The sequence below is a fragment of the Pongo pygmaeus genome, chromosome X (genome assembly GCF_028885625.2).
Source record: "Pongo pygmaeus isolate AG05252 chromosome X, NHGRI_mPonPyg2-v2.0_pri, whole genome shotgun sequence".
Classification (NCBI taxonomy): Eukaryota; Metazoa; Chordata; class Mammalia; order Primates; family Hominidae; genus Pongo; species Pongo pygmaeus.
Genome location: NC_072396.2, coordinates 107,142,776 through 107,170,770, shown reverse-complemented (window position 1 = coordinate 107,170,770; position 27,995 = coordinate 107,142,776). Strand labels below are relative to the sequence as shown.

Sequence of the window (27,995 nt, the reverse complement as noted above, 5' to 3'; positions counted from 1 at the left end):
CCCTTCCACACTGTGGAAGCTTTGTTCTTTTGCTCTTTGCAATAAATCTTCCTACTGCTCACTCTTTGGGTCCTCGCTGCTTTTATGAGCTGTAACACTCACCGCAAAGGTCTGCAGCTTCACTCCTGAAGCCAGCGAGACCACGGGCCCACCGGGAGGAATGAACAACTCCAGACGCGCTGCTTTAAGAGCTGTAACACTCACCGCAAAGGTCTGCAGCTTCACTCCTGAGCCAGCGAGACCGCGAACCTACCAGAAGGAAGAAACTCCGAACATATCCGAACATCAGAAGGAACAAACTCCAGACGCACCACCTTCAGAAGGAACAAACTCCAGACGCACCACCTTAAGAGCTGTAACATTCACCGCGAGGGTCCGTGGCTTCATTCTTGAAGTCAGTGAGACCAAGAACCCACCAATTCCGGACACACTAGCATAAAGGGCTGCAGTTTTAAGGTAACTGACAGTAGTGGCAGTGAGTGGTTATTAATGCAGGGGAGTGATCTGTGGCTTTCGGAATTCACAGGTATGTGGGTTTTTTCTTCTGCACTTAGGTAAGGGAAGCCTCAGGTGTCTGACTGGGTCAGACAGAAGCTGTAAAATCATTGGCTAAGTTGGTCAAGAAGATATTGTAGCCAAAGCCATCCTGGCTCTGGGAAACCCAAGATCCAACATGAAAATGGGAACCCTAATTTCTTTCTTTCTTTTTTTACTTTCTTTTTCTTCTTCTTTTTTTTTTTTTCTGAGACGGACCCTCACTCTGTTGCCCAGGCTGGAGTGCAGTAGCGCAATCTCGGCTCACTGCAAGCTCTGCCTCCCAGGTTCATGCCATTCTCCTGCCTCAGCCTCCCAAGTAGCTGGGACTACAGGCGCCCACCACTACACTCGGTTAATTTTTTTGTATTTTTAGTAGAGACGGAGTTTCACCGTGTTAGCCAGAATGGTCTTGATTTCCTGACCTCATGATCCACCCCTCTCAGCCTCCCAAAGTGCTGGAATTACAGGCGTAAGCCACTGTGCCCGGCTGGGATCCCTAATTTCTAAAGATCTGAGTACTTCACATTTCAGTAGACCTGCCTTAGTTATGCATAAGGTTTCTAGCCCCAGGCAGGGCTTGGTGGTTCACACTCATAATCTCAGCACTTTGTGAGGCTGAGGAGGGAGGATTGTTTTGGGTCAGGAGTTTGAGACCAGCTGTCTCTAAGACAAAAAAAAAAAATAAAAAACTAGATGAGCCTGGTGGCACATGCCTGTAGTCCTAGCTACTAGGGAGGCTGAGGCTGGAGGATCCCTTGAGCACAGGAGTTCGAGGCTGCAGTAAGCTATGATTGCACCACTGCCTTTCAGTCTAGGCAACAGAGTGAGCCAATATTAAAAAAAAAAAATTTCTGGCCCCAGAAGCAACAAATTTTTACAAAAGTGACAAAATTTTACTAAAGATAATCGATAATCTAGTATTATGATGGCCGTTATGTGGAATGTCATCTAAGAAAGTATACTTGAATTCTCAGCCCCTTGAAGGCAGAGAAAATGGAATTCCTATTGGCATGTAGAAGGCTGGAGTAGACAACAGGACTCTAAAGTAGCTTTTCTAAAAGACTAATTGCAAAAAGCTAGTAAAAAGCTAAAAATGCAAGATATCTCCCATATAAAGGACCGTAAAACTTACCTAACTCTTAGTGCTTCCCTTTAACTTATGTTGCCTGGAATATTCCCAGTGTACTAAACAATTCAGTGTCTGAATTGCATTTCCTTTCTGAAAAAAAAGGAAAGTTAGGCTGGGTGCGGTGCCTTATGCCTGTAATCCCAGCACTTTGGGAGGCTGAGGCGGGTGGATCATCTGAGGTCAGGAGTTCGAGACTAGCCTGGCCAACATGGTGAAACCTCGTCTCTACTAAAAATACAAAAATTAGCAGTGCATAGTGTCGTAAGCCTGTAATCCCAGCTACTTTGGAGGCTGAGGCAGGAGAATCGCTTGAACCTGGGAGGCAGAGATTGCAGTGAGCTGAGATCGTGCTATTGCATTCCAACCTCGGCTACAAGAGCAAAACTCTGTCTCAAAAAAAAAAAAGGAAAGTTAAACAGTTTCCTTATAAGGTAGAAACACTCCAAAATTCTGGAGATAGTCCACTATTTGATTATACTTTCTGGACAAAATATGGAGGCCAGGACCATAGTTTAAAAATTTCTGAAATCAGCTGGCCACGATGGCTCAAGCCTGTAATCCCAGCACTTTGGGAGGCCGAGGTGGGCGGATCACGAGGTCAGGAGATCGAGACCATCCTGGCTAACACGGTGAAACCCCGTCTCTACTAAAAATACAAAAAATTAGCCAAGTGTGGTGGTGGGCACCTGTAGTCCCAGCTACTCAGGAGGCTGAGGCAGGAAAATGGCATGAACCCGGGAGGCGGAGCTTGTAGTGAGCCGCGATCACACCACTGCACTCCAGCCTGGGCGACAGAGCAAGACTCCATCTCAAAAAAAAAAAATTCCTAAGATCTTCAAAAGTTTTCTGAAGAATTCAGGCCAGAGTCTTAGAGACAAAGTCTTGCTCAGTCACTCAGCAGGCTGGAGTACAATGGCCTGATCATAGCTCACTGCAGCCTCAAACTCTTGGGCTCAAACAATCCTCCTGAGGTTGTTGGGATTACAGGCATGAGCCACTGTGCCTGACAAAACAAAATTCAAAGTCTTAATTGTAACTTTTTTCTTAAACAGAATCTCACTCTGCGCCCAGGCTGGAGTGTAGTGGCACTATCTCAGCTCACTGCAGCCTCTGCCTCCCAGGTTCAGGGGATTCTCGTGCCTCAGCTCCCAGAGTAGCTGGGATTATAGGCGTGTGCCACCACACCCAGCTAATGTTTATATTTTTAGTAGAGAAGGGGTTTCACCATGTTGGGCAGGCTGGTCTCCAACTCCTGACCTCAAGTGATCAACCCGCCTTGGCCTCCCAACGTGCTAGGATTACAGGCGTAAGCCACCACGCCCGGCCCTTAATTGTAATTTATGATCCCTTATGGTACTTGACCTCTACCACCTAATACATTTGGTGGGACCTGGGGAGACCCAAAAGAGTAAAAGAGGCAGAATAATCTTCTCTTGAGAATGGTATCTGTAAGGATTAAAGAAAGAGGAAAGAAACACAAAAAGTTTATTTTAGAGAAAACAAATCTGAAAAGGGTGTCTGGCCAAGTTAGGTCAGAGGCACACTCTCTTACAGACTAAGAGTTTTCAAGGATTCAGGGTGGGAAAGTTTATCAGAGGCTTGGACTGCTTCTGTGTCTCTTTGTTGTGCTTATCTGTGAGGGACAATTGTGTGTCTGTTCCCATATATCTTTCTGCAGCTGCAGGCATACCCTCCCACCCCCCGCCGCCTCCCTGAGTCTGCTTTTAGCTTCCCTATCTTAGTGTACCCGAAGGGAAAGGAATGTGCTTATTAAGGCCCACTGTTTTACTGGGGCCCATTGTATGAGGGTGAAGTTTGGCAGTTACCCAAGAGACTTTCCTCCCACCTCCCTCTGTGCCCGAACTGTCTTATCTGTATTTTACTGTCTGCTCTTTCTAGCTGCTTGTAGTTAGAAGAAAAGTGATTTCCTTGAAATGCATGAGGCTGGAAAGGGAGCTGGAACTTAAAGTGGCGGTGTTTGTCCGAGATGATGGTGCTCCTGCTCTGTCAATATCAAGGACCTGACAAGCCCCATCTGGTCTACTTATGGGCCAGGCAAAGCCAGAAAGACTCAGATGACCTTTTGAAAGCCATTCCTAAAGTGTTTCAGCTCCATGGCCAACAACCTAGAATGACTTCTAGACTTGTCCCAGAGCACTTCTCCAATAAGGGACCCCTAAAACAGCAGTTTCCGAAGTATTGTTGCCATTTGTGCAAACTACTAGGACATTGAAAAAGGGAGTGCCCCCAAAGGTTTCCAAGAAAGCCCCTGAAAACAGGCTGCCCACTCCCTCTGATAATAATCTTCATGTTAACACCAGGATTTATAGACCCCCAAGGAATACTCAGGTTAAGTTTCTACCAGCTATTTTTTGTCCTATTGGTTAAAGGGCTCTTCCCTGAAGTCAGTAATCAAATTAACAAAAAATCTAAGTTGAAAAGACTAACTATGAAATGAAATCTTTACAACTGGTCAGGCTCAGTGGCTCATACCCATAATCCCAGTGCTTTGGGAGGCTAAGGTGGGAGGATCACTTGAGGCCAGGAGTTCAAGGCCAGCCTGGGCAACATAGAGAGACCCCCTCCCTACAAAAAAAAAATTAGCCACACTTGGTGGCCTGCACCTGTAGTCCCAGTTGCTTGGGAGGCTGAAGTGGGAGGATTGCTTGAGCCCATGAGTTTTAGGCTGCAGTGAGCTTTGATGGTGATAGTACGCTACAGCCTGGGTGACAGAGAGAGACATCTCTAAAAATATACATAAAATAAAATACAACTTTATGACATTTAATTGGCTATTTTGAAACTCTCTGTAAAAGAAATTTACATCTGTAAAGGAAATCCCCATTAGTAAGGTTGTCTCCCTTTCTGCACCTAAACCACTAAAAACTTTAACAATGGGAAAGGTAGTGGCTTAGTTTACGTTAACAGTCTTACCTATGTCTAAGGTGCTTTTTCCAGCCATCTTGTCTTAAATTGGAGGTTTACCTATGCCTTTTTTTGTTTTGACAAATAATAGAGTTTCTATTAATGAAGTTTCTATATTGTTCTAAGTACTGTAAATTGTCTTGTTTTATCTGAAAGTCATCTCTTTTTTTGGAAGTGCAAATTGTAGAGTTGCCTAGCTAACAATTGCTTCGGGCAACGGAATGGGTGATTGAAAGATTGATGGGCTAAAGGGGGGAAAGTATTTCAAAATTGGCAAATGAAGAATCTTAATAGAGCTATAAAATCTGATTCTTTTTCCACGCCTATGTGTGTTATGCTTATGTAATATTTCTCAACCAAAATGTGTAAGAGACTCTGACTGATTGACTTGAAAAAGTGCTTAAATCAAATATTTTATCAAAAAATAGAACCTAACTCAAATGCTTTTTGGCTTATGTGACTTGAGTAAATTTTTGGTAAATAAGACTGGAAACAATTATGTCTTCTGATCAGCAAAAATACCCATGTATTTAACTTTCGGGTTTTTGATTAAGTGGCCAATGCCTAACATTTTTATGCTGTAAAAATGATTAACAGAATAACTGGAGATGGTGGTTAGTTTTATTCAATGTCTCATAGAACTTTCATGATCTTGTGTCAGGTCAAATCAGTCTGGTTGTGCAAATTCTTATGAGGGTGGTGGGGGGAATGTTTCAAAATGACTCAGTGACTAATTAAATTCCTACAAATTCATAGTTTACTCCAAGGCATTCACACACCACCAATCACGCAAATATATTCAAAGACACAGACGGTTATAGAGAGAGAGAAGGAACACAGCAAGTAGTTCTGGAGACCAGCCTACTGACTGGGATGGTGGGGGGAATGCTTCTTTTCTCTCAGCAGTGCTTCCAGTAACTGCAATGGATGGAAAAGAGGCTTCCGAGTTCTCACAGGCAGAGTTTCTACAGGTGTCTCTGTCATGGTCCATTTCTTTGTGGGTTTTATGGTCCTCTGTAAAAGTGTCCAGTATCCATACCCATCTTCTTCAGCTACATTTTGGCTTCACTGTCCTGTCAAGTCTTGTTACAGTAGGTAGCTAGTCAGGCATGAGTGGGGCAGGAGAGGGCTCCCCACCCCTGCACCAGAAATGTCAGGCGACCTCTCCTTCACTCTGTGAAGGTTTGCTAAAAAATCAACTCACAAGAGGGAGATTAATGGGAGAAATGGCACGCACATTTATTGGCTTTCGTGGAGAGAATCACAGAGTGATTCCCCCCCGCCCCCTATTGGAGTACAGAAGCTTATATACTATTTCGAGGTTACAGAAAGAATGGGGACTTGGAGCATAGCCAAAAACAGGTTGTGGTGGTAAATCAGGTTATAGCTGCAAGATGGGTTATGGGAGGCAGAGAAGTGGAGGCCTGGCTGGCAAAGGTTGTCTTGTTATGTAGATGAAACATGACAGGTAGCAGCCATCAGAAACAATAGATGGTAAATATTTTGCATAGACCTTTAAGGTGTCAGACTCTTAGTTAATCTTTCTTAGATCTGGACAAAGAAAGGCTTCAGAGAAACTTTGGTTGCATCAATGCAGATTCTTTATAGATGCAAAATCTCCTACAAGAAAAGAGTTTTGTGGGGTTACTTCTGCTCATTGTGTTAATGGTGGAGGGTGTCCAGGTTCTTGGTGTCATGAACAAGGAATTGAACAAAACGCACAAACAAAGCAAGGAAGGAATGAAGGGTTTTATTGAAAATGAAAGCACACTCCACAGTGTGGGAGCGGGCCTGAGCATAGGGGCTCAAAGGCCCCGTTACAGAATTTTTGGGAGTTTAAATATCCTCTAGAGGATTCCATTGGTTACTTGGGGTATGCCCTATGTAAATGGAGAGGATGAAGTTACAAAGTCATTTACTTGGCCTATGCCCTATGGAAAGGATATTTCCTGTCATGGCTGAAGTGTGAATCAGCCTTATGTTCCCTACTTCCAGATCCTATTTCCCTGCCTCAGTTGGCTGTCTGGATAGCCATCTCAAAATATGTCAAAGAAGTATATTTTGGGGTGAAATATTTGGATTCTCTTCAGTATATTCATAAAATATTGGCATAAGACACAGTTCAAATTGCCTATTTCTTACATTTTCATGAAAAAAATAAGCTTACTAAGAATTTAAAATTTTAATTAATATATATAATTAAAATTACTAGAAATAAAAAAAAATTATGTATGTAAGGTGTACAAGAAAAGTAAGGTGTGTTTTTGTTAGCGGGGGTCCTTGCTCCCAGAGCTCCCAAGATGGTGGTGGGCCACTTCCAAAATGGAGGCAGGCCATTTCCAAGATGGTGGCAAGCCTTCTGTTCTCTGATCTGAGGTTCTTGGCCTCACGGATTCCAAGGATTGGAACCTTGGGCCATGCGGTGAGTGTTATAGCTCTATTAGAAGTCGTGGGTCATGGAAAAGAACCGTGGAACCTAGTGACTAGTGTTCAGCTCAGTTAGGACGAACCCAGGCACTTAGCCATGCAGGAACAATGGCAAGCCTTTAGCCAGCTGGGGAGCAGCAATGGGCACCTCGCTGGATCAGGAGCACAGCGGACACCCTGCTGGATCCAGAGGGATGGAAGTCAGCAGCAGGTCTGCGACGGCTGCAAAACAGCAGTGGTGGATGGCGAGCGAAAGCTCAGCTCGAGCCATAACAAACACGGACCAGAAGAGTGCAGTTGCAAGATTTAATAAAGAGTGAAATAGAGTGAAAACAGAGCTCCCATAGAAGGGGAGGGGACGCAAAGGGGTTGACATTGCCGGCTCAAATGCCTGGGTTTATATCCTGATCCTTGTCCCTCCCGCTGTGCTCTCAGGCAACAGATGATTGGCTATTTCTTTACCTCCTGTTTTTGCCTAATTAGCATTTTAGTGAGCTCTCTGATTGGTCGGGTGTGAGTTAAGTTGCAAGCTCCGTGTTTAAAGGTGGATGTAGTCACCTTCCCAGCTAGGCTTAGGGATTCTTAGTCAGCCTAGGAAATCCAGCTAGTCCTGTCTCTCATTTTGGCAAGAGAAATTGTAAAAAGACATGAGAATATATTTTTGTTAAAAGAGCAAATTTCATCTAATTTGGAGGTTTTTGAAAGGATATTTCAAAATATAGATTTAGGAAGTGTTGACAAAAAGAGTCAAACTCTAAAATATTTAGAGGGATTTATTCTGAGCCAAATATGAGCAACCATGGCCCTTGACACAGCCCTCAGGAGGTCCTGAGAACATGTGCCCAAGGAGGTGGGGGTGCAGCTTGGTTTTATACATTTTAGGGAGGCATGAGACATCAATCACATACATTTAAGAAATACATTGGTTTGGTCCAGAAAGGCGGGACAATTCCAAGGTGGGGCTTCCAGGCTATCAGTAAATTTAAGGTAAATTTAAACATTTTCTTGTTGACAATTCGTTGAGGTTGTCTAAAGACCTGTGATCAATAGAAAGGAATGTCTGGGTTGTGATAAGAGGTTGTAGAGACCAAAGTTTTACTATGTAGATGAAGCTTTTAGCTAGCAGGCTTCAGAGAGAATAGGTTGTGAAATATTTCTTATCAGACTTAAAGCCTATGTTGATGTTAATGCTGAAGAGGTATGATGAGGCCTGTTCAACCCCCACTTCACATCATGACCTACAACAGTCTCTCAGGTTCAATTTTAAGAACCCTGGCTGAGGAGAAAGTCCATTCAGATGGTTGAGGGGACTTAGAATTTTATTTTTGGTTTACAGAAGGAAATACAAACAAGGCAGGGAAGGAACCAGTAAGTAGAAGAGATTAAAAAAAAAGTTATAAGTATGAAGATGTAGTTTTGGTAAAGAAAGATGAAAAAAGTAATTTTTTCTTTTGCTTAAGAGAACTTTGTGTGGTCAAAATGATATAGGGAAAAGGAAAGTAAATTTTGCAAGTTATAGAAAGTTCACAGAATAGAAATCTCATGAAAGAAATTTTTTGTGTCATCAAGTTGCCTAAAATTAGAAGCTAATTATAAATAATATAAAGTTTTGCCAAAAATTGACGATTAATAAAAAAAAATGCGCTGGTGAAGGCAAGGTTTTGGGCTCCTGTGTTGGAATAACTGGGTTTTCTCAGAACATTGAGCTGTTTTTAAAAGGAAATTGTGAGAGGTTTTTCTTTACCTTTTAGGTAACTGGCCTAGGGAACAGATATTCTGTGTTTAATCAAGATAATTTCTTGGGCTTTGTGACTGTGCAATCTTTTGTCACTTCCATTTTATTTCATAGTGACCTGTGATCCTATTTTGATCAAGTATTCTAGACCACTGATAGTTGACAAACTTCTCAAATATCAAAATTAAGCATTTTTGACCTTGAAGTAACTTTGGGATATTATGACAAGCCCTAGAACTTATGAAAGTAGTTGTAAAAGAGATATTACACCAAGTCAGCTTATCTGATATGTTCATTTATATGAGAAGCACTGTCTAAATAAGGAATGATGGTTAATCTTCTTTGAGTTATATTTACGTGGATATATTATTAATGTGTGTTTCGAAATTGTATAACATTCCTAGAACTCTGATATGTCTTGGTATAAATGCTATCAGTCACAATGTTGGTTCAGAAATAACCAAATTCTTTTTGTCAACTGCATCATTATTATAATAAACTTTCATCAGGTTTTTAATAATGGCTATTTTCAGACTTCATGTCCACAGTTAATAGTATTTTTCAATAAAGAGGGGGTTTCACCATGTTGGCCAGGCTGGTCTCAAACTACTGACCTCAAGTGATCCACCCGCCTCAGCCTCCCAAAGTGCTGGGATTGCAGGCGTGAGCCACCATGCCCAGCCTAAATCTTTATTTTTTTATAAAACAATATTATGTGAACATTTTTATAAAACGGTAAATGCTATGGTTTGAGTGTTTGTGTTCCTTCAAAATTCACGTTGAAACTTAATCCCCAATACAACAGTATTGCAGGCTCAGGCATGGCGGGCTGCAGGTCCCGAGCCCTGCCCCGCGGGAAGGCAGCTAAGGCCTGGCGAGAAATTGAGCACAGCAGCTGCTGGCCCAGGTGCTAAGCTCCTCACTGCCCGGGGTGGCGGCGCCGGCCGGCCGCTCTGAGTGTGGGGCCCACGGAGCCCACGCCCACCCGGAACTCCAGCCGGCGTGCAAGCGCCATGCGCAGCCCCAGTTCCCGCTAGAGCCTCTCCCTCCACACCTCCCCGCAAGCTGAGGGAGCCAGCTCCGGCCTCTGCCAGCCCAGGAAGGGGCTTCCCACAGTGCAGCAGCGGGCTGAAGGGCTCCTCAAGTGCTGCCAAAGTGGGAGCCCAGGCAGAGGAAGCACCCAGAGCGAGCGAGGGCTGTGAGAGCTGCCAGCACGCTGTCACCTCTCACTAGTTTATTCCCTCTCTCTGGCCTGAGACTTTAAGAGGATATTTCTGGCTCTAATCATTAGGAGTATCCATCTACATTGACTATACTTTATTTTGTCTTTAAGAAAATACTTGATTCTTTTCTACTTTCATTACAGTGACACACTAAACTTTGACTTTGTATTTTCCTGGTCTGTTTTTTGTATTCTCTCTCTAGGATGGGCTGTAGCTAATTCCAGTCACACGAGTATTTTCAGAACATTCTCTTACTTTGCCCTAACTTAAGTAAACCCCAAATATTATAAGAGTTTAGAAAAGCTGTGCATAGAGGGGTCACCCACCATTGCATGGTTCTCATTTCCACTTTATTTCTCCAGGTCACATCTGAATCATTCCAGACAAGGTCCTATACCTCATTAAGCTTCAGCACCTTCAGGAAGCTGGTGATTCTGAGTTGAGAGTCCCCTTGTGAGGAATACATGGAGAAAAAAGTAATGTACCAAGTACAGAGCTTGGGCTACCATAGGCACTCTGAGTCTCTGAGTCTGCAGAGTAAATGAATACAATGTAATGCACTGGAGATGACCAGCAAGCTGAGTTTTCTGTGTTTGTTTCAATAAGTATCTGGGTCCTAGGCCTCATGATTGTGATTGTTGCTAACTACCTTTGCAGGAGTGGCTACATTAGAAACATCTCCCTGGGTGTTATGCTGGCCACAAACTTTGGGGAGTGGTAAGAACAGGAAGTTAATTCTCCTCTGACTCCTAGGACACTCCTCTCTATGCTTGGGGAAGGAACTTCCTCTAAGCAAGGCTTGAGGCTTGCTGTCGCCTTCCTCAGCAGCCCTCCTCAATCTTCTCCAAATTCCCGTTCCCAGGCCACACAGATTCTCCTCAAGAGAGCCCTGTAAGGACATTGGTAAAATGTCACTGCCTTCAGGACACAACATGGGTGAGTCGGCCAGCATGAGGCTGGAGTCTCAGGTCTCCACAGGGCAAAAGGGACTGAGCCCCCTTCCCCACCTTACACTAATCCACGTGACACCCAGCCAATCTCCCTTTGGGTGGGGATGGGCAGTGGCAAGGGCCCAGGCCTGAGTCCTGTGGCCTTCTCAGGGCCAGGGTTTGAGGTATGAGGAGGGTCACCTGAGGCAGGGGTTGGTAAAAATTAACATTCCTTGGATGTACCCTAGAGGTGGTAGTGGGGCCGGGAATACATCTTTAATCTTCACACTAACCATTCAAGGTAGATTGTATTACCCCCCACCCCCGCCCCAGAAATTTCTCAAGGCTAGCCTTATGGCCCAGCATATGACTTATTCTGGAATGTTCCATGTGTAGGTTTTCTGTGCAGTGTTCTATATCATTTAAGCAAACTTATTACTCATGCCATTTAAATCTTCTCTATGTAGCTGAATTTTTGTCTGCTAGTTTTATCTGTTACTCAGAGAGGTGTGTTAAATTCCCACATCACAGTGGTTTTAACTATTTCTCTATTTACTTAGATCAGTTTTTGCTTTGTATCTAAACATAGATTGGTCCATGTTAAGATATGCATACAAATTTAGAATTTCTTTTTTTTTTGTATAACTTGAAACTTTATTTTTAAAGTATTCTGAAATTTTTTCAATAATTTTAACCACCACTTACTTCCCTTAAGCACACACACATTTTTATCTTACAATTATAAGCCCGATTGCAGTACAAAACAAAAAACAATAATTCTACTAAGTTAGCCAGCCAATCAAACTACTTCAGTAAATAATCATGCTACAGCCTAGAGTCAAACAAAAAATTCTTCTAGTTCTCTTTAAAGATATTTATTGTTTATTTTTTCATAAAACCAAAGTAATTGATCCAACAATACTAACAGTTCTAGCATGCAACAGACCATCTAATATCTAATGTTTAATCTTCTTTTTTTTTTTTTTTGAGACGGAGTCTTGCTGTGTCACCCAGCCTGGAGTGCAGTGGCACAATCTCGGCTCACTGCAAGCTCTGCCTCCCGGGTTCACACCATTCTCCTGCCTCGGCCTCCCGAGTAGCTGGGACTACAGGCGCCCGCCACCATGCCTGGCTAATTTTTTGTATTTTTAGTAGAGACGGGGTTTCATGGTGTTAGCCAGGATGGTCTCAATCTCCTGACCTCGTGATCCACCTGTCTCAGCCTCCCAATGTGCTGGGATTATAGGCATGAGCCACTGCGCCCAGCCTAATCTTCTTAACATGTATATTTTCATTCCTATAAAGTTTCCTTAAGAAGCTTGCAATGATAATAAAGGTAAATAAGTACAGTTGTCCCTTGGTATCCATGGGGTATTGGTTCCGGGACCCCCCCCCAACCCTGCCCACCCACAGATACCAAAAATCCAAGTATACTCAAGTCCCTTACATAAAATGGCATATTTGCATATAACCAGCGCACATCCTCCTGCATACTTTATCTCTAGACTAATACCTAATGGAATGTAAATGCTATTTAAGTAACAGCTTTTTGTATTTTTTATTTGTATTATTTTTACATTTTTTTCTCCTAATATTTTTGATCTGCAATTGGTTTAATTCACAGAGGCAGAGTCCGTGGATACGGAGGACCAACTGTGTTTTGTTATAGGTACTTCAAATAGCACTTCAGTACATCTTTGACAAAATTTTTACAATATTCCAACTTTCAATATGAAACAGCTTAAAAAGGCATGGGTCAAAAATAAAGTATAGTAGTATCACTTAGGCAAATAAAGCCTCATAATCATACAAACACAACACTGTTAGGACTCTCCCTGTTTAGGTTGGGAAAAAGAGTATATAAAATATTTCCTTCAAATAAAATCACATAAATTGCTTAGAAAAATGCCAAAATCAGTAATTTCAGACATAATAAGGAAAAAACCTTGAACATTATTGGAAAATATAAACTAGTTATTCCTTGCTTTGTGTAACAGATGAGTTCTTGAAAAGTTTTGTATTAAGCAAATTCTGTAAACCACTATTTTGCTTGCACTGGAAGAACATATCCCAAGGAAACCTAAGAGAAAGTGTTGGCTGTCTCTACATAATAAACAGGTACACTTCTACATCACTGGGTGTTTTACTCAGACTGTCATGTTTCATCTCTGTAAATTAAACCCAAGTTACTTAAAAATCACCTGTGGTAAAAGAAGCAAGCAGGTCACCCCCACCTTCTATCCCTCCCGCCTCTCCCTGCCCCAAAAGGGAGTTCTCAGATTATGATGTAAAATTTACAATTGTTCTTTTATCCACATTCTCAATAGAGGATTTTCCACTATATTTAAGTATGGTAAGACAATTACCCACCTGTTCCTCTTTTCAGCTTAGAAACATAATGGTTAATTCCTTTTATTGCTAGAAAATGTCATTCCTGAAGATTTTATAAACAAAGGCAAAGGTGAAGGACAATTTGTCATTATGAAATAAGTCCTTTGTAGTTTAGAATATTTCCCAAATCATAACAGTTCTATTTGGAATGATACCCACAACTCTACAAGCATCTTATCCCTCTACAGGAATGACTACCTTACTAATTAAAATAAAAATTTAACAAGGATCAAAATAAAATTATTTAGCATTAGACTCTTGCAAAAATAAAAACTAAAACTAGACCTAGTCATTGCCATTTGATCAAACTTAGAACAGGCTTAAATAATAGGACCACTCCATTAAAGAGGCATAAAAAGAAAATTTTACTAAAATAAATGTTAAAGTCTTATGGAGATGAAGATCTCTAGAATACAGTCTTAAGTCTATGACTACTGTTATAATTAATGGGCAAATAAATGACTTGAAATTATTCCTCTGAAAAGATAAAACTGCATACACATTATGAAAAAGACTATGGCACTTGGAAAATATTCCTGGTAAATAAACATGGTAAATGTATATGGATACATCCTAGCCTCTTGCCTACTTTTAAATTATTTTGAGAAAGATGTCACTCGCTGGGAAAAAAAAGAAAAAAAGAAACCTTAATCACCTGAAGAAGTGAAATTACCACATAGTCCTAAAAATAAATAGCTTTGAAAAGACCCATGAAAAATACTATAATTTTCTCATCCATTTTCACCTTTAGTGCCTCTGTAGTTCTTTAAATTTACAAAAAAATTCCAGTGCAATTTGAGCCACATGTGGACAAAATTATGCTTTCATATGAAATGTAAGATAAATGAAATATAGCAGGGATATGTGCTGCAGCTAAAAGCCAATTTTTGCTTCTCGATCTTTTGAGCATATGTAAAAAGAGATGGCATGTCTTAAGGAATAATTCCTTTAAAAAATGAATGTGACTAAATTATTTGTACAGCATCATGAATTTATATTTTTCAATACAGACACAGCATATGTTTACAATATTAAAATGCCTACTTTATAGCATCAAATCATGTTCTTGCCTCTAAAAATTAATTTGGCTGTTTCTAAAACATTGTATTAATTTTCTATGTATTCTACCTCCTTACTACGCAGGACAAACAAATGCCTGTGAAACCATTCAATTTAATGCAGGCCTCTTGATAAAAACGCATTTTAAATAATACAGGCTTTAAAAATAAGATCACCAGAGACCACAATTGTTAGTGGTTGTGACAGTTTACATAACCGAATCCAAGGCAACCACTTTCTCTTGTGGTCATTCTTTAAATTGAGTAAGTTGATGTCTCTTCCAGTGAGGAGCCTGTCCGAATGTTTTGCCACAAACTGAGCATTCAAATAGTTTCTGCCCTGCATGAATTAGGTAGTGTTTTTCCAGTTTAGATGGAGATCGGAAACCCCTCGCACAAACACTGCATTGGTACAGGAAGACATCATTTTTCTCCTGATGCTCTGAATAACTGCAAAAAGGATGGCTTTGCTCTGATTTCAAAAGTACATTAGGAAGACAGGGCTGCCTGGTGCTACCAGGAATAAAATCCTGTGAGTCTGCCTTAACTCCTGACATTTGATCTGACTCTGAGACCTCGTATTTTTGAACACCAGGAGCCTGACATTGTTGGGAATCATTATAGTTAACATTATTACGTGGATGATTAGAAAGATTGTTCAAGTTTCCAAATTCTACTTGGCAAAGGGATGCATAAGGACTCTTTTCATTATGAATCTGTTCATGCCTTTTTAAGTGAGCTGACTGTCTAAAAGATTTCCTACAAATATTACAGCCAACAGGCCTCTGTCCAGTATGAATTAAATAGTGTCTTTTTAGTTTGGATACAGAAGGAAATACCTTCTCACATTTGTCACAGGGACATATCTTATGTCTAGTACGTATGTTTTCCCTTGGAACTGAAAAACCACACTGAAGTACCTCACAGTTATTAAAGAATTCCTCACCTGATGAGCCACAGATTGACAAGTCTTTCTTATTCACTGAATTATCAATGCTTAATAAGTTTGCTGTAGTAAGGACACCTTTCATTTTTTTCCCACATTTTGGTTCTGGAACTGCTTTTGCCAAGAAAATGGCAAAGTCAACGTTTTTTTTTTATTGTCAATTGTTTTATATGTTCCATGTTTGCCAAGAGAACCCACAAATGTTCTTTGGGTTTGTTCAGAGCACGGCTCACCAGAAATACGATCACAATTTTTCAAGAAACTCTTTTTAAATACTTTTTTCCAGGATCAAAAGTTATCTAATTTTTTACTCCTAGACGTTTAAGCTTGGCCAGTATTTTTTTAACAATGGTTTTATAATTGTAGCTTCTTTTGAACCTGCTTGGAATTTTGCCACCTCTAGCAGGAAAACACACGTGTTCATTGAGAACCTGCTGTGATTCAAAACATTTTCACACTTTGGATATTGAAAAGGGACAATATAAATTGAGCAGACATAAAGTGGATTATTCTACTCAGATTCACCAATATCACCATTTTCAAAACCACCCTGATTTGCATTTAACTTATTAGGCAGGGGGCGATATTCTGTATGCCTTTTCTTTAATAAAAGAGCCCAAAAAGCCTTATTCCTAGTATGGATTTGTTTATGCTTCAGAAGTTTGCTTTGAATCTTAAATCCTTTTTGACAAAAACAACATTGAAAAGGTCTTTCTTCTGAATGTGTAAGTTGGTGGATTTTTAAGTGAGGTGACTGTCGGAAAGATTTACTACACGAGACACATTTAAAAGGCCTCTGACCAGTATGAATAAGTACATGCCTATCAAGTTTTGTCTGTGATGGAAACATCTTGCCACAGATTGTATATGCATGAATATTCTTTCTTCTCTTCATGCTATATGTGGGGTCGGACTTAGAGCACGGGTGTAATGCCCATCTTTCCTCTGGTAAAAGTATTATACACTCCATACGTTGACTTTTCTTGCTTGGCCTTCAGCAGTCTTCTGACCTGTTTAACATTATTCTGATAGGTTTCATTGTGAAGTTGTTGGTGCTTCACAAATGTCTTCAGATTTTTTAAGTGGCGCTGACAAACACTACATTTAAAAGGCAGATTATGAGTTAGTTGATGCCTCTCTATATGAACTAGTTGTCTAAAGGTTTTATGACACACATCACATTTAAATGGCTTTTGACCAGTATGAATGAGATAGTGCCTAGCTAATTTTGATGGTGTTTCAAAGTGCTTGAAGCAAATATTGCAAATATATGGCCTATTTCTAGGTAGTTTGTTGGCTACCACACACTGTTGAATCTTTAGCATTTTTAAATTGTTTTCAGCCATCATATTCTTCAGTGATATACTCTGATGAGCTCCATAGTGTTCCTACACCAATGTTGCCTCAAGGCTGAAAGCCTGTTGATTTTCTTGTCTTGACTAGTACTATTAAAACGATGTGAGGATTTCACGAAAGTAGGCGAACAAGAAATGAAAGACCTTAGCGGAATTAAGAGGGTCCCACCCTCCCTGGGCCTCTCTCCACTTCTCAATCGGGTTTCTGAAGTCTTCCTCACACACCTGGAGCTGGTGAGGGCCCAGGAGCCGTGAAGGCAGAGCGAGCACCTGCTTTCTTAATATCTTCTTGTTGATGTGAACCTTTATCATTATGAGTTCTTTTCTCTAGCATTTCTTAAAGTATACATTTTCTCTTATTAATATGGTTACATAAGCTTTCAGTCAGTCTGTGTAAATGGTATCCATCATGCCATTTTTCTTATTTCAAATATTCTATATTATTAAACTTTACGTGTTTCTTTTCAGGATAATTTGATGGAATTTTTTATCTAGTGTGATATTCTGTGCTTTTTAATTTGGAATACTTAAGTCTAATTTCTTTTAATGAAAATATAGGTATGATTTGGTTTAAACAGACCATATTACTATATATTTATTTTTGCCTGTTTTAAGTTCTTTTTCCACACCTCTCCTTTGAAATGATTAATAGTTTTAACTATTAAATTTTTATCTCATTTGGCTAGAAAGTGAAATATTCTGCCATTGTCGTAGTGTTTATCCTTAGGATTATAATATATATCTTTGCCCTATCACAATCCAGTGTAAATTAGTTGTGCACTGGAGTGCAGTGGCGGGATTTCGGCTCACTACAAGCTCTGCCTCCCGGGTCCATGCCAGTCTCCTGCTTCAGCCTCCTGAGTAGCTGGGACCACAGGCGCCCGCCACCACGCCCGGCTAATTTCTTTGTATTTTTAGTAGAGATGGGGTTTCACGGTGTTAGCCAGGATGGTCTCGATCTCCTGACCTCGTGATCCACCCATCTCGGCCTCCCAAAGTGCTGGGATTACAGGCATGAGCCACCGCCGGCCAGCTAACTTTAAAAAAAAATAATTTTGTAGAGGCCGGGCACGGTGGCCGACGCCTGTAATCCTAGCAGTTTGAGAGGCCAAGGTGGGCGTATCACTTGAGGTCTGGAATTTGAGACCAGCCTGGCCTGGAGGTCTGGAATTTGAGTCCCAGAAATAAGGAGAGGGAACAGTGGAGAAGTAGTGTTAGATATGCTTACCAAATCTTTTTTTTTTTTTTTTGACAGAGTCTCGCTCTGTCGCCCAGGCTGGAATGCAGTGGTGCGATCTTGGCTCACTGCAAGCTCCGCCTCCTGGGCTCACGCCATTCTCCTGCCTCAGCCTCCCGAGTAGCTGGGACTACAGGCGCCCGCCATCACGCCCAGCTAATTTTTTGTATTTTTAGTAGAGAGGGTGTTTCACCATGTTAGCCAGCATGGTCTTCATCTCCTGACCTCGTGATCCACCTACCTCGGCTTCCCAAAGTGCTGGGATTACAGGCAAGAGCCAACGCGCCCGGCTGCGCTTACCACATCTTTTTAAATTCTCTCTTTCACTCTTTTGGTAATTAATTCCGTAATTATGTCTCTCCAAGATTCATTCTGGATATTTTCTTCAGCAATGTTTTCATTTATCTGATTCTTCTTTGAGGCAGGGAACTTGCCTTTGACCCTTGAGCCATAATAGCAAATTTTTAGGGTAGATTTTATTGTTCTCCAGTTAAAGGTGGGAATTGAGGGTTACAGATGATAAGCAATTTGTTCCAGGTTACTCAGCCTGAAAAGGGCAGAGCAAGGACTGTCATCATAGATTAGTATCACCTAAACCCAAACCCTTTCTGCTGTGCTTATTTTCTCCTTGGCTGTTAATGTTCCCCAACTCTCATCTCCCAGGAGGTGAAACCACAGTGAAGTCTTTCAACTTTTTTTGGCACTGTGATATATTTCTTTCTAGATTATAAAAATCACCAGCCTGGGCAACACAGAGAGACCCCATCTCTAAAAAAAAAAAAAATTAGCCAGATGTGGTGGCACGTGTCTGTAGTCCCAGCTACTTGAGAGGCTGAGGTGGGATGATCTCTTGAGCCACAGAGGACAAGGCCGCAGTGAGCGGTGATCATGCCACTGCACTACAGCCTGGGCAGTAGAGCCAGATCCTGACTCTAAATAAATAAATATCAGTGAATTTTTTCATTATCCATTATATTTTCCCAAGATTTTTTTCTGGTATTCTAAGTGTTGATGTGCTGTTCTCAATTTAAGGTCACACTGATCAAGTTGTTCAAAGAAGAGCAAGATGTTGGGATATTTACCAAAGGAGATTTAGCAGTAGGTCTGAACCTGTCAATCCTGGCATGCATTCTTCATCCCATCAGCAGCAAGATGGAGATGCAGCAATGCATGGTGCCCACATGGACTCTCCAGTAAGATAGTAAGTGACCAGTCAGCATGGCTGGAATGTACCGGCCAGTGAAATACATAACTCTGTAGCTGAATATGTCATTCTTTCCAACTTGACAGAGAGAGGAATGACAGAACTCGATTAATGGTTGATTTAACTTCACTGTAGCCCTGGAATCAGTGGATCAAATGTGTATAAAATACTTTCGGAGCATATGTGAACTACCTTTTCTCCACTTGCTCACAGCACTCCCTATGCTATTTCACCCTATAATCGGAAAGGCAGTTTTCGTAAACAAGACCAAACCCATGTTAACATGGAGAGAGAGCAAAAACCTCCAGAGAGAAGAATGGAGGGGAACATGCCGGATGGGACCTTAGGGAGCTGGTTCAAGATCACAGTGAGTGTCCTGGCAAAGTGGATCTAATGTTCAGAAGGAGAACAGGGGGAATTGTGTTGGATTTGTGTAGACACTAGATACTTTTGTAAGGGCAGGAAAGTATGTAATCTGCCCTTTATTACTAGGAGTTAACATCCTAGATCATCTTAAGAGTAAATTCAGAGAAGCAATGTAAGGGGAACAGACTGACTGCGGAGAGAGCGGAAGAGGTTTACAATCAAAGGAGGAAACGAATGCTAAGGAGATAGAGTATCTCCACACCAGATGCTTCAGTTTAGCTCAAACTAAGTGTGTGAGGGGTTGAATTAGTGGGGTCCTTGTCAAAGGGGCAGGCCTGGTCTGCCTTAGGTAGATTCTTGTGGGACTTTATAAAAGAAAGCTCATATTAAACATCTTAAATTGATTATTTTAAGAAAACTGTTTGAATAGTGAGAAAGGGTATTTAGGAAATCCCTGTTTGGTTAGAAATAATAGATATTAGAAATAATGAAAGAAATAATAATGAAATACATAAGTTAGCAATAATGGATGTTGTCCTATCTTAAATTATTTTAAAGTCTGAAAGGAACATATTTAGGTCCGCTTTTAACGTTTAATTCCATTATGTCAGTCTCCTTTCCTCACTCATTCTTTCTTTCACTCATAGGTTCCCTTCGGCATAAAATACAATGAGAAGTGGCTGCTGAATTTGATTCAGAACGAATGTAGTGTACCCTTCGTCCCAGTTGAGGTAAGAAAGGACCGTGAGGCAGACGAGAGAAAACAGGACAGGTTGGGGGCTGGATGAGCAGAGACTCTAGCCTCATATTTCATTTCTCTTGCAACTCTCCCTATAGTTTCACTATGAAAACATGCATGCCAGCTTCTTTGTGGAGAATGCCAGCATCGCCTGTGCACTGAAGAATGTCAGTGGCAAGATTTGGGATGAGAATAATGAAAAGGTGTGTGTCAAATGAATGACCAGGGCTAGCATCGAGCAAGAGGGCAGGGCAAGGGTGAGGTCTTGCTTGATCTTGGGGCTCAGAGTTCCTAGTGTTTACTCAGCCCGTCTTGGGTTTTCTGCAGATATCAATCTTTGTCAACCCTGCTGGTATACCCCACTTTGTGCAGAGGGAGCTAAAGTCAGAAAAGGTGGAGCAGATAAAGGTAATACAGACTCACGGCAAGTTGTTCACACAAAGCCAGACCCACTGCTTCTTCCCCACCTATTGCCCCCTTCACCACCTCAACTTCAGAGCCTCTGAAACCCATCTCTAACTCTGCAGCTGGCCGTGAACCAACCGTGTGATGTCTCCCAGGAAGCTCTTGATATCCAGAGACTCCCATTTTACCCAGGTATGGCTGAGAAAGTAATTCTATGGCAGATGAGGGCAGAGGTGTCTGTGTGAGATGGAGACTTATGGTTGATACCTTGGGGAGGGGTTACTGCTGATGCTGTACCAGGCGGGTCCCTCTCAGACTTCTGATTTTCTCCTCTCTGCTATCTGGAGACATGATGAACCATGATACTACAATGGCATCGAATCCTAGAAAGTGCATGGCTGCCTCCCTGCACGTCCATGAAGAGAACATACCTACGGTGAGGCCTTAGGCTCATGCTGGGATTGAGGGTGAAGGTGGAAGAGATTAGCTAGGAGGCTAATTGGTCTAAGATATCCCTTGTTGGGGGCCTTCACTCTTAATTCTTAATTCATTCCTCCCCATAACTTTTGCCCTTGAACCCAAACAGCAACAAAGCCTACCAGATGCTTGACATTATGCCAAAGGCCCCCAACATTAACAAGCTGAATTTCTTGAAAAATAAAATGAGGTGTAACACTCAGATAGTTCTTTGAAGAAAAACGGGGAGGAGGATTCATTACGGTAATGACAAGAGGCAAGGAAGTGGATTTGTTGGCAAGGGAGGAGACTGAGGGTGCAGGGCCCTCCAGCTGCTCTTTCCTGAGTCTATGTGGTTCTTCTGCATAATTGCAGGTGATGTCTGCAGGGGAGATGGACAAGTGGAAAGGGATAGAGCCAGGAGAGAAGTGTGCGGACAGAAGCCCAGTGTGCACAACCTTATCGGATAACTCCAGCAACATAAAGTCAGTTGTACCCTCTGTCACCACCTGGGACCCTGACCTGTGTTTGATAGTGCCCTTCTGCAGTAGAAGGCAGCACTGGTCTTCTGGGAGGACCACAGACCCTCTCCTTCCCCCTCGCCCCACTCCTCTCTCTGTGTCACTCATTCGTCTGTGCTTAGAGGTCTCCTTTCCTTCCTCTGACATGGTCCCCTTTTCACCTACTCTGGGATGCGTTTCCCACCTGTCTCCACCCAGCCTCCTCCAGCATGCCCTCTGTGAGTGTGCTCCAGGAAGCGGGGCTCCCCCACTTCCCCAGGACCAGCAGTATTCAGGTTCTGGTGCCCTGGACCTAGAAGAGTCCTTTAGTCCAGGGCCTCATGCTGAGACAGGCCTTCCTGCCTCCATGCTAAGATGGGGCTTCCCTCCCCTGTCCCGAGAGGGGTTCTCCTTCTCTTGCTCCAAAAAGGTCCCCTCTCCTGTCCCAGGCTGGCATGGGGGCTTCCCTGCCCCATACTGAGGGTCGAGGCCCTGGGTGGCTGCTGTCATGCCATCTCTTCCTTTGGCCAATGCCAGGAGCTGGGCCCTCCTTGGGGAGAAACCTGGGTTTCCTGAGTCAAGGGACCAGAAGCAGGCCACGTTCCTGAGGCAGGAGTGGAAGGCAGAGGGCAGAGGAGGTTGAGGAGACAGAAGGACAGGCCTCTCAGGGCACTGCCCCTCCTTCCCTCCACACCTCACATCGTCCTGCCTGGGTCCTCAGAGGAGCTCTGGGTAGTTTGAGACGGGTAACATTCCTCGGTCAAGGCGTCAGCACAGAGGGGCACAGGAGTCAGGGACCATCAGAAGAGAATGCAGTGGTCGGGAGAGGGGGTCCCCAGACTCTGAACCCCATGCTGAGCTGGGGCCTGACCCTTCACTTCTCCCGGGAGAAGGTCTCCTATCCCTGTGGCTGCTCTGTTTCCCATGCTCAGGTCAGACTGAGCTTACACAGGTGAGAAAGGCTCCAGCTGCATTTAGTGGGTCCCAGCCCAACAGGTGCATGTTTTCCTTTCCTGCCTCGGTCCCCAGGGCCAGCCGGGGCCAGTGAGGGAAAGGGCTGCAGCAGGGGAGCCCTTTTCTTCTCTCTTCCTCCCTGAACTCCACCACCACGGTAGAGCATCTTTCCCTTCTCTTTGCTTTGCATCCTGTTTCTCCATTGTCTCTCCTCTCATATGTCTCGCCTGTCTCTCCCTCCCCTACCTTCACCCCGTTTCTGCCATCATTCCCCTGCCTTCCCCTTCTGCCTCCTGAGCCTGCATCACTCGCCTCCCTGTCCCAGCATCCTGGGCCATCCCTAAGAACTGACCTGGTCTTGGCCAGGGCCAGGCCAGGCAGATTGATGGACAGCCAGTGAGGTAGCAGAGCCCTGCGCTCCCACCCCATTTCCTACTCCCTGCAGTGCCTTCAGTGGGGACTTGGACAAAGGTGAGAGAGGGATGGAGGGAGGGGAAGAAAGTCCTGAAGCCTGGGCTCCCAATGCTGCCCGGGGCTGCAGAGGCAGGAACTTTGGATTGTAGGTGGACACACTGCACTGTGTCTCTGACGTAGGTGTGATTGCTCCCATGAGGAGGACAGCTCCACAGTTTCATTTACCGTTGTCCATTTTGTTTTGATTTTCGGCAGCTCCATCCTGGAATTGTTCCCCAAATTATTATGCCTGGTAAGTGTATTCCTTGATCATTGACTTTCCTAATTGGGACTGATGCTGCCCCCAACTGCCCCAAACCCCTTTAGATATTGTCCCAGTTACATTTTTGGAGCTAACCCTTAAACCTCAAGGGAGTGGGGGAAGGGGATACAGACCCATGTGGGAACTTGGCAGAGCCTATGGAGCTTCTTCACACAAGTTCACAACAGGCTTCATGTGGCGGCAATCCCGACTGTAGTCTTGCCCATGTAATTTCCAGAACGCTTTCACACCTGATTTCTGATCTCACCCTCCCCTGGGTCTATCCTTTTCCGTAATTTTCTGTGCCACCTCCCTACTTTGCACTATTGACTTCCTCTTGCCTTCCCCAGGATGGCCAGCAGTCACCCAGAGCAACTCTATGTGGTACTGAAGCCCACAAGAGGTTACCAACCTGTAAGGTAAGAAGAGAGGATCCAGCAGGGTGGTGCATGAGAAAGGGGGGGTACCATCTGTGGTCCTGGGGACTCTTTATTCCAGGGAGGCTTCTTTGGATCTGAGATGTTGAAGAATCTGGTCCTGCAATTCCTGCAGCAGTAAGTATCCCTGGGACTCTGAGGCAAGAGAGGGCTAGGTCAGATGAATTTACCCAAGTACAAGTCTGCCTACAGTGAGACTTTGAAGTCTCATTTGGCACCCATGCCACAGAGTTAGCCTGTCCTCACTGGTCTCCAACAGGTATTACTTGATCTATGACTCTGGAGATCGACAGGGTCTCCTTAGTGCTTACCACGATGAGGCCTGCTTCTCCATGAGCATTCCCTTCAATCCTGAGGACTCAGCCCCGTGAGTATCACAGCTCGGACCCTGGTCCAGGGCCATGTGACTCCCCTGCAGAAAGACACCAGCTCCTGGAGATGCCTGCACTGGCCAGAGCACCCACTCCTGCTCCTCTTTTTCTCCTAGGAGCAGCTTGTGCAAGTACTTCAAGGATAGCAGGAATATAAAAATTACCAAGGACCCCTGTAAGTGTGTGATGGAGAAGACTGGGCAGGGTAAGGGGGTGTGACAGGAACAATCACACAACTGGGGTGTGACAGCCCCCCAAATCCTTGCTTCTCTTCTCCTCTACAGACCTGCGGGGGGAGCTGCTGAAGCACACAAAACGTGATATTGTGGACTCCCTCAGTGCGTTGCCTAAAACTCAGCATGACCTCAGCTCCTTCCTGGTGGACATGTGGTGCCAGACGGTGAGCACCTGCTTCCTCCCTTGGGCAGGCCCAGAAAGCCAGAAGTGGGTAGGAGGTTAAGGGGGATCCTGAGCACCTGAGATCTTCCCTTTCAGGAATGGATGCTCTGCTTTTCTGTCAACGGGATGTTCAAGGAAGGTGAGTGTCTGTAGAGTCCCTTCCCCAAATCCCCCACTGCTTCCTCCTCATGGCTGGGCTCCGTCTCAGAACTCCCCCAGCTTCCCTCATTTCGTTCCTTTCCTTCCTCTTGTTCCCTCCGTGTTTTCCCACCCCAACTCTGCCCACAAACCACCCTGATCTGACCTAGGTCCATGCCTGTCAGCCCTGCACAGCTCAGGCTTGCGTTAAGCACACAGACCGTGGAGTCTGACAGCTCTCATCCCAGGTCCTTACTCTGAACTTGTGCTAGTTACTTAACTCTTCAGTTTCCTCATTTGCAGAATTGGGCTAATAATAACCCATCTCTTGGGCTACTGTGAAATAGGAATTAAGTGAACTTGTGGTTTTCACAGGGCCCCACACATGATAGGGGCCCTATCACTAGGAGCGGATTATTCCTGTTGTTGCCCTCCCCATTCCTACCACATCCGCCTGACTCCAAGTGAACAACTGTCCTGGTCTGGCCCCCTTCTGTGTGAGTGTCAAGCAAGACTCTGATTGGGGAACACCGTGTGAGCATGTAAAGCCTGTGCAACTCTAAGGCAATGTTGTTTGTTGTCTTTGAAGTGGAAGGACAGTCTCAGGGTTCTGTTCTCGCCTTCACCCGGACCTTCATTGCTACCCCTGGCAGCAGTTCCAGGTTAGTGCTGTGTTGTGGGTGGGAGCACCCATCCCAACCTGGGGCCAGTGGTGTGGGAATGTGGTGGTGCAGTCCTCGGGGTGTTCTCAATGTTGTAAAAAACCAATGGTTTAGTCTAATAGTTAAGAGTATGGGCCAGGAGCAGTGGCTCACGCCTGTAATCCCAGTATTTTAGGAAGCTGATGGTGGAAGGATTGCTTGAGCCCGAGAGTTTGAGACCAGCCTAGGCAACACAGTGAGACTGTCTCTACAAAAAAACTAAAAATTAACTGGGTGTGGTGGTGTGCATCTATCATCCTGCCATTCAGGAAGTTGAGGTGGAAGGATCTTGAGCCCAGGAGGTTGAGGCTGCAGTGAGCCTAGATCACATCAGTGCACTCCAGCCTGAGTGAGACCCTGTATTGAAAAAAATTTTTAAAGATGTGTGGGCTCTGGAGTCAGAGTATGAGTTCTTTCCTGATGCAATACTCACTGTGACTTTGGTCAAGGCATGTGACCTCTTTGTAGTTCAGAATCTTCCTTTGAAACGGGTGATTACACTGTCCACTCCCTTGGGCTATTGTAAAGGGCAAATGTGAGTGTAAAACCATCCTTGGGTTGTAGGTAAACCTACAAAACTGGTGAAGCATGTAGGCAATCTCTCCAAAGGTGGGCTCTGTGGGAGGGTTAGAGGGTACCAGCCAAAAAGCTAGGAGGGAGGCACAGTAGAGGTATCGAAGAAATCAGGTTGCTGAACAGTAGGAAAAAGATCCTTGTAGGGGGTGGGGAGATGTCCTTCTCTCCAGCTACCTGATGGTCCATTTTTCCTCCAGTCTGTGCATCGTGAATGACAAGCTCTTTGTGTGGGATACCGGCCACCAAGGGACCCAGAGTGCCTTGTTCACCCCAGCGCCCACAGCCTTCTCCAGCTCCGTGCCTGCCTTCTCACAGGAGCAGCAGAAAACGGTGCAGGTTTTCTCTGCCCAGTCTGGGATGAACTACCAGTTGCCTCAGAAGTGAGTGCTGGGCCGGGCGCGGTGGCTCACGCCTGTAATCCCAGCACTTTGGGAGGCCGAGGCGGGCGAATCACGAGGTCAGGAGATTGAGACCATCCTGGCTAACACGGTGAAACCCCGTCTCTACTAAAAATACAAAAAAAAATTAGCCGGGCGTGGTGGCGGGCGCCTGTAGTCCCAGCTACTTGGGAGGCTGAGGCAGGAGAATGGCGTAAACCCGGGAGGCGGAGCTCGCAGTGAGCAGAGATTGCTCCACTGCACTCCAGCCTGGGCAACAGAGCAAGACTCCGTCTCAAAAAAAAAAAAAAAAAAAAAGAAGTGAGTGCTGAGTGTGTATGGTGATTAGTGATTGGTATGCGCTGGGAGGAGCAGGGGAGTGAATAATGAGAACTTGCAGATAGTTGGCTTTGCTTCTTTATTTCACTCAGTATCACACTGTACATTTCCCTCTTGATACATATTCAGCTACTTAGTTATTTTGAACAGGTGTACAGTACTTCTCTGAATTCTGTCAATCGAGAAAAATGATGAGACAAGTCTCAATCATTTTAGGAGGTTTATTTGCCAAAGGTAAGGACATGTGCCCGGGAGACAGGTCTATGCCTTTCAAAGATGACTTTGAGGACTCCAGATTTAAAGGGGAAAGGATAGGATATTGAGAAGTACACAGTTTTCATGTAAGGGGGAGGGTAGGGAAAGAAAGTTACTCATGCCTTTGTCTGGCTCAGTGAATCTGCATTTTTTTATATAAGATGACATAGAGAAAATGGGGCGGGGGAACAATCAGATAAGCATTTGTGTCTGGTGGATGGGGGGTGACTGTAACTGTAAAGATAAGCTATCAATTTACATTGTCATGGTGAAATTTTAACAGAAACACCTTACGGCAAAGATGTTGCAGCTCACGAGGAATTTCCTTGCGGACAAAATATGGGGGAGGCGTGTAGCTTTTCATCTTATAGCCATCTTATTTAGGAACCAAAAGGGGAGGCAGGTTTGCATGACCCAGTTCCCAGCTTGACTTTTACCTTTAGCTTAGTGATTTTGGGACCCCAAGATTTATTTTCCTTTCACAGTTCCATGGATCCTGTTCCTTTGTTGGTAGACATTTGGCTTTTCAGGGTTGGTAGACATTTGGCTTTTCACAGGGTTCCTTCTGCTGCAACAAATTCCAGAAAACACAGACATGTTTCGGTTGCATAGATTAAGTAATGGCATTGTATTGTCAGAGTGTCTCCACTTGGGTCCTAATGGATGCTACCTGTCCTTCCTCCACCACAGCTGCCTTCATAACAACCAGTGTGACTACGTCAGAGCTCCTCATGTTCTTGCACGGCCCAAGGTGAGGTCTAGGAATTCAGGCCAAGTGAGCAGAGGTTGGGTGGCCTGGGGATGGAACTTGGGCTTCCGGTTCTGCTGATCTCCCAGCTCCCTCCTGCACTTCCTCTCGGCCAAGGGCAAGATCCTAGAGAAGGCCCTCACACAGACTGACCTAGGATCCTGAAAACAAAGCCCTAAGAGGAAATCCTTAAGTGTCATAATCTTCAGCCTCATCGTCTTCCCTGTATTTTTGTTCCAATAGATGTATTTCCCTGTGACTGAACCAGGAGATCTGGCTGGAGCTAAGAAGCCGAAGCCTAACTCACAGGGCTGACTCTCATCCTTCCAAAGGGGCCAGTTGTTCTGTGCACTTGTCCACCCCTGTTACCCCCAGGATCTCTGTTCGTTTTCACAATAAAGAATGATGTGTTGTTATGTCAAA

At 43.9% G+C, this 27,995-nt stretch overlaps 1 protein-coding gene and 1 pseudogene across 3 annotated transcripts; one reads left to right on the top strand and one right to left on the bottom strand.

Annotated features, from left to right (window-relative positions):
- NXF3 (nuclear RNA export factor 3) lies at positions 1-27,995 on the top strand. 3 transcript variants are annotated; one of them, XM_054471774.2, is made up of 20 exons: positions 1-456; positions 18,925-19,093; positions 19,310-19,463; positions 20,110-20,193; positions 20,300-20,404; positions 20,529-20,609; positions 20,729-20,798; positions 20,954-21,042; positions 21,438-21,547; positions 23,186-23,222; positions 23,582-23,650; positions 23,730-23,785; positions 23,928-24,035; positions 24,156-24,214; positions 24,324-24,439; positions 24,535-24,577; positions 25,166-25,238; positions 26,051-26,233; positions 27,515-27,575; positions 27,816-27,995. In XM_054471774.2, exons 2-20 carry the CDS (start codon positions 19,017-19,019, stop codon positions 27,885-27,887), a joined length of 1,647 nt encoding a protein of 548 aa, XP_054327749.1. In that variant the 5' UTR covers positions 1-456; positions 18,925-19,016; the 3' UTR covers positions 27,888-27,995. The 3 variants fall into 3 exon arrangements, with proteins under 3 accessions (XP_054327749.1, XP_054327748.1, XP_054327750.1); XM_054471773.1 differs by lacking the exon at positions 1-456 and adding an exon at positions 10,722-10,912; XM_054471775.1 differs by lacking the exons at positions 1-456; positions 27,816-27,995 and adding an exon at positions 10,733-10,912 and having other exon boundaries at positions 26,051-26,183; positions 27,515-27,578.
- LOC129024611 (zinc finger protein 770-like) lies at positions 14,564-16,649 on the bottom strand (annotated as a pseudogene).

Excerpts from the sequence above, each read along its gene's own strand:
- NXF3 (XM_054471773.1), top strand. The coding sequence starts at position 10,885 with ATGTCACTGCCTTCAGGACACAACATGG. Across the intron at positions 24,578-25,165 it reads CAACGGGATGTTCAAGGAAG|TGGAAGGACAGTCTCAGGGT; the intron begins GTGAGTGTCTGT and ends TTGTCTTTGAAG. Across the intron at positions 27,576-27,815 it reads ATGTTCTTGCACGGCCCAAG|ATGTATTTCCCTGTGACTGA; the intron begins GTGAGGTCTAGG and ends TTGTTCCAATAG.